Source organism: Schistocerca gregaria, chromosome 3 (genome assembly GCF_023897955.1).
Source record: "Schistocerca gregaria isolate iqSchGreg1 chromosome 3, iqSchGreg1.2, whole genome shotgun sequence".
Taxonomy (NCBI): Eukaryota; Metazoa; Arthropoda; class Insecta; order Orthoptera; family Acrididae; genus Schistocerca; species Schistocerca gregaria.
The window spans coordinates 372916481-372922480 of NC_064922.1; the positions used below are offsets into that span (position 1 = coordinate 372916481).

The following is a 6000-nucleotide window of genomic DNA, read 5'->3' on the forward strand; positions in this document are numbered from 1 at the left end:
GATTCACTATAGATTTCAGGCATTTCTAACATCTTTACAAGACTAAATGCCTCTGTCATTAATTATCAGATTCTCTGTAAGACTTAGTATTTCAGTAATTCAGCAACAAGTATTTTTACAAGCAGTACTGCAACCTTGTGTCTTGCCAATATTGCTGCGTTCTGTTTCTATGAAGTTAGTAATGAAAGTTCCTTGTTTGTATTTCAGCTCCAGAGGTCCTCAATTTTGAGCCTATCAGTCTTGCAACAGATATGTGGTAAGTAATTGATATAAAACTACATTTTCCAATTTATGAAAATGTAACATGAGTTTTTGTAGTATGTTAGGTATTAAACACACTGTACAGTGACACAACACTATGCTCTGACAGTTTAAAACAACTATTCTTAAGACCCTCCTGCTTCTTGTTGTGTAATACAGGATCAGAAATTTAAGCATGGCGTTTTAAAATTGAGTCAGAAATCTAACTGTGATGGAATAAACATTTGTATTAGAAACATACAGGATATCACAAAAAACTGACAAACTTTAGGGACAGGTTCCTTATACAGGAGTAAGTAAAAAAAGTCTGGTAAATATGGGATCTAAAATGCATACCGGAAGAGGTATGAGCAATGTTTATTTTTTATAATAAACAGAGCTTTTCTAATGAAGTAATAAGCAAAACAAGAAAAAAAGTCTAGTAAACATCGAGTTTAAAATGCACATTCTTTAGTTGTTAGCGCTTGCTTGTCTTCGGTCATGTGAAACAAATCCCTTCTACTGAACAAGTGCTCATAGCTCTGAAGGTATGCATTTTAGAGCCCATGTTTACTACACTTTTTTCTTGTTTTGGTCCATATAAATTCTCCTAAAACAACAAAAGCAATGAGCTTGTAGTAGAAGAAATGTGATGTGATGTGATGTGTTTCATAGTATTGAAGATCAAGTGCTCGTATTTCTTAATGCATGCACTTCAGAGACCTTGTTTACTAGACATTTTTTCTTGTTTTAGGGTAAGGAATGTGTCCCTAAAGTTTATCGGAGATTTTTTGGCACACCCTGTATAACAGCATTGAGAGGCATTTTTATCTGAAACTATAAGTTCATTCAGCTTTGTCATTTGCAAGTAGATTCTTGTTACCTTTAGGGGTATAGCTTGTAAATGAAAGATTTTGATGATGTATGATCACTGAGACAAACAGTAAAATTGTATAGACTGTATTTCAACCATATGTTATCAGTGATGTTAGAAGCAATGAAAATTGTTTTTACAGGTCTGTTGGCGTCCTGCTTTATGTGCTACTCACAGGGTGCTCTCCATTTGGTGGGGATACAAAACAAGAGACATTCTGCAACATATCTAAATGCATCCTCGATTTCCCCGAAGACTTGTTCGAGGATATATCTGAGGATGCTAAAGATCTCATGTGCAAACTCATAGTGAAAGACCCTAGGTAGGTACAACTTCATTGTGTTACAGTAGAACTCTACAGTTCATACATGTAAGATAAAAACATTATGATACCATCTTGTAACAGGTAGTCGGTATCCAGATTTACATTGTAATTGAAATAATAATGAATAAAAAAACCTGTTTCTTTTTTAGTTGTAAAACAGGCGCTGCCTCGCCATTTTTATAACTTTTCTCTCACCTCATGAGGAATGTTTTGACTAAAATTTTATTTAAATTCATTTATCTTCTCATTTAGTGTACAAATGTCAGTTATTGCTACTTCCTTTTGCAATAGCATTTACCCTTTTCAATCAGTCTTTATTTTTGGATAATATCAAATGAAGAGGCCAGAAAACTAGCAGCCATATACATTAAAGAATACCTCAGATGATGACAAAGACTCAGCAGTTCTTATTTAGCATTCACCAATCTACACAGTAATCCACTATATAAACATTTCAGTTCACTGAATACCGTATAAAGGGCACAACATATATTTCTCTCTCTCTTGGTTTTAGAAGATGCACTTATTTTGCAGAAATAAGTAGTGTGTATTTCAGCAACCATTTTCTACATCAGTAAAATGCTGGTATTATTTCCATACTCTAAATATGGCAACTGCATAAAAAATGAGACATACTTGTAAATTATCTAACAGTACCCATTTTTTTCATTCTACAGCCAGCGACTGACAGCGGAGCAGAGCCTAAAGCACCAGTGGTTCATGGTAGAAGACGATCTGCCAGCACCTGTTACCAACACTGCATTGTCCAATCTTTATGATGCTGAACTGCTAATGGCACGTGTTGGTGAAAAGATACAAGCTCAAAGAGCTGCACTCGCACAACGGGTTGCTAATATACGTGCTGAAGTGGAAAGTGAAGAACCCGCAGAGGAGAGGAGGCCACCCCTCCTGGCAAGGAGAAAATCGCTTCTTCGTAACAAAGCAGATGAAGACAAGAAAGGTGAGAAAGAAGAAACTAAGAGGACAGTGGCATCCGTTCCCGAGAGGGCTGGTGTCACTTCGGCAGAAACAAATGAAGACAATCATTCCACTACTGGTATGAAATCCTTCCGAAGGCAAAATTTTGTTAAAAATATGGGTAGTTTGGCCGAGAAATTTGCATCAATTAATATGATGGACAATGAAGCTACTGCTCCCAGCAGCTACAAGAACAACAATTTTATTAGTTGCACAAGCAAAAGTGATAAGTCAACTGATGAAAATAAGACGCCTCTCAGTTCTTCATCAGGCAAGTCTTTCAGCAGGACAATCACTACAAATGCTGTTACATTTTCAACATGTGCTACAAATGTTGTGACATCTGTAAGAACAGTACCATCAGCAATGCTAGGCAGTGTGCCTGCAATCACAGTTAGCAATACCAGTGTTGGGTCTGTGAAGAACACCAAGCCGCTGAATGTAACAAGCACTTTCCTCACTACTGGTACTACCACCACACTGACAACAACTGTAGGAAAAATTGTAACATCCATGTCTGTATCAACTCTGAAGCCAGGAGAAGCTCGATCAGTAAGCAAAGCTACTGCTATGCAGACTATGCCAGTGGGATCACTGAGTAGTTACCGCCTGTCCCTCAGCAGCCAGGCAGTAGGCACTGCTATCATGCCTTCACAGGTAAAGAAGAATAATGGAAGGTTACCATGTTTTGAAAAAGCACCACAAGATGTCATACGCAGAAGGGAACGGGACAAGAAGGATCTTTTCAGTTTTCGGAAGTGCATTATAATTGATGACTCTGAGGATGATGTTGGAACAACAGTTTCTCCTCCTCTTTCCATTGCTTCTGACACTAGTTCTGGATTTTGCGATCAGCTGACAAGTGATTCTGGTAGTGATTCAGTCAGTGAAATGTCTATAGATTCTTCAAGTGATAGGTCAAGTATAATTTCACTTGACGAACCTGTGGATTATAGTTACAGCAAACAAGGAAATCGTCATTTTGTTCAGCATTCTCACAGGACATTTACTTCAAACACCAGTGGAGGTGTTGCAAATGCTTTACGGAAATCTGACGTGACAGCAAGATATCCTGCAAGCAGATTCACATCATTTTCCCGACTATCTTCAGTTCCGGGTGAAAGTCTTCTCAAAGCTTCAACAAATGCAATTTCCACTGACAACATTTTTGCTTTGGCAAAGAAGCAGGCAGCAAAATCTTGTCACACTACGTACATAAGTAAAATGGAATCTGCAAATTTAAAACCTATAGCCCCTGCACAGAGCAAAGAATATGGCCTGAACATTGTGCATGAGCGAAAAGGTGACATTGTTGTTCTACGTGAAGTAAAATGTGGAAAGTACAGTAGGTTTAGTGAAGTGAAATGTGAATCTGTACAGGCACGAATCAAAAAGTTTCAGTCTTGAAAGTACAGAAATAGTCATTCACTCAAATTCTTGTTTGAGAACTGTCCTGAGGCAACAAACAAGTGTAGTATGTGTGTGTAATAATTTGTACTATACAGATGCTAGTCAAACAAAGGACCAAATTTTGTATTAATTTTGTAAATAGTATCCCAGATACATTCAACTTATTGTACATTGTAGGTTTGTGGAAATGCCTTTCACAAATGACTGATCGTAATGGAAACGTGGACCAATTATGTACTATATGAATAATTTGTGATAATTGAGTGCAAGCAAAAGTTGATCTGCATGACTATAATAATTAGTTCTGCAGTTTTCTAACTTGTGAAGTCTCCACCTAGTGCCATGTTTTGGCAGGTCAGCGATTGTCAATATTTTAAATATTGTAAATATGCAAGTTCCTAGAATATGTTTGTTGAAAAATATTTCACTGCCCTCGAAGGTGCTTTGTTGTTGTGAACAAAGTTTATTTCATGTCAAAAAAAAGAAAATCAGAGTGTGCACTGAAAAATTGTATTAAAGTGTTGTACTGATATATTGTAATTATCTCTGAACTTCATACTGTGTTTACATCAATGTAAAAATATTTGAATTTATAACAATGAAGAATATTTATTTATGTTATTATAAGTATACATTTTATTAAATATTGCAGTGTACTCTGAAATAAAGAAATGAATATTTTATGCTAAATATTGTGATATTTTGCACAGAATTCATGAAATGCAAACCCTACATATAGTCTTTGCATGTTATTTCCTTAAACACAAGAGTCACAGTGAAAAGCAAGGTAAGATGAAAGTGTAGAATGTTCCTACAAAAAATATTATACACCAGTAAATGATATTCAATCTCCAAATTACATCTCTTCCCTTTATCACCCCCATAGGATGTCAGACACCAAATAAATTTGATCCATGATATTTTCAGTAGCTAGAATCAATAAAGAGAAAACTTCAGGAATATTAAATGTGTCAAGCACAGAAAAAATGTTGCACTCTTGTGCACTGTCAATAACTGTTGGACTGCTGCAAACATGCTTCTTATTTATCATGTTGGCCACTGCATCATTATTGGTATTCTGGCTATCCACTTGCTAAGTGCCTTTCATTCAGGCTGCTACTTGGGACTGAATTACCCATGCACCCTGCATTATTTTCTGCATTGGATCACAGTGATTCCTTCTGTCAGCCTGAGTTTGGTCAATGCTGTAGAAGTTGTTGAGAAAATTAAAGTTTCTGATTTATGATTAGGAGCTGATGTAGGTGGTTTAGCACTGTTACTTTAGGATTGTTTTCTAAAGAGTCATCATAGTTAATTTTCACTGCCACTTTTAACGAGGCATGAATGAGGAGAGACATTGTTACACATGCTGTGAGGTGGGTATGAGATACCTGAAATTCTGGTGACAAATTTTTGATACTATAATCATGTTTTAAGTATTTTTTTTACTTGGGATATTAATAATGTTGTCTATCAAACAAGATGATTAAGTAAAATCTATGTTTAAGATATAAAACCTTTTTCTTTGGGTGAAATAATGAAGTGTCTATACTTTCTAAGAAAATGTATAAATTTCAGAAGATTAACATTTTTTAATACAAAATTTCAACAAAATTATAGTTTCTTTGATTAATTAACATAATGATACCCTCTTCTAATTATAAAACAGAAAAAGAAAATAAAAGGTCTTATGAGATCAATTAGCTCAGCACCAACATTACACCTACAAATCAGCACATTCTCCACACACAAAAATCGTGTGATCCATACATATTGGCTTCTCACACTTCGAACAAGAACATCTACCAGTTTTTTTTTTTTTTTTTTTGAAACCGGCGGTGAAGTTTCTCCCAGTTGATCAGCAATCCTCTTTTGAATTCCCCTTGGAAGACGTACATTTTCTTGCCTAATGTGAAGACTGTCATATATCAGCTTCAAATCTAATTTACAAATGAAATCTTGGTGCTTTGTGTGTGTTTTGTCACTTTTGTTATTTTCTCTGTAGACTGTGATGGCATTTATGGCAGCCATATTGAGCATACCATACAAAATTGTTATAGGCCAGTGTTTGCTATTGCGGGCAACATTATAAGTGGCACTCAGTTCATGTGTGACATTGACACTGGCTTTAGTTTGCATTGTAATAAGTAACATTTCTGGTTTTCTTTTATCA

The 6000-nt window shown here is 35.8% G+C and overlaps 1 protein-coding gene across 1 annotated transcript in view; it reads left to right on the forward strand.

The window, feature by feature from the left end:
- LOC126353997 (probable serine/threonine-protein kinase fhkE) overlaps positions 1-4517 on the forward strand; it is a 203558-nt gene extending 199041 nt beyond the window's left edge. Inside the window, exons 5-7 of the mRNA XM_050003302.1 lie at positions 208-256; positions 1257-1436; positions 2117-4517. Coding sequence (XP_049859259.1) covers positions 208-256; positions 1257-1436; positions 2117-3824 — 1937 coding nt within the window. The 3' untranslated portion in view covers positions 3825-4517. The remainder of the gene's footprint in view (positions 1-207; positions 257-1256; positions 1437-2116) is intronic.
- Positions 4518-6000: the final 1483 nt, after the last annotated feature.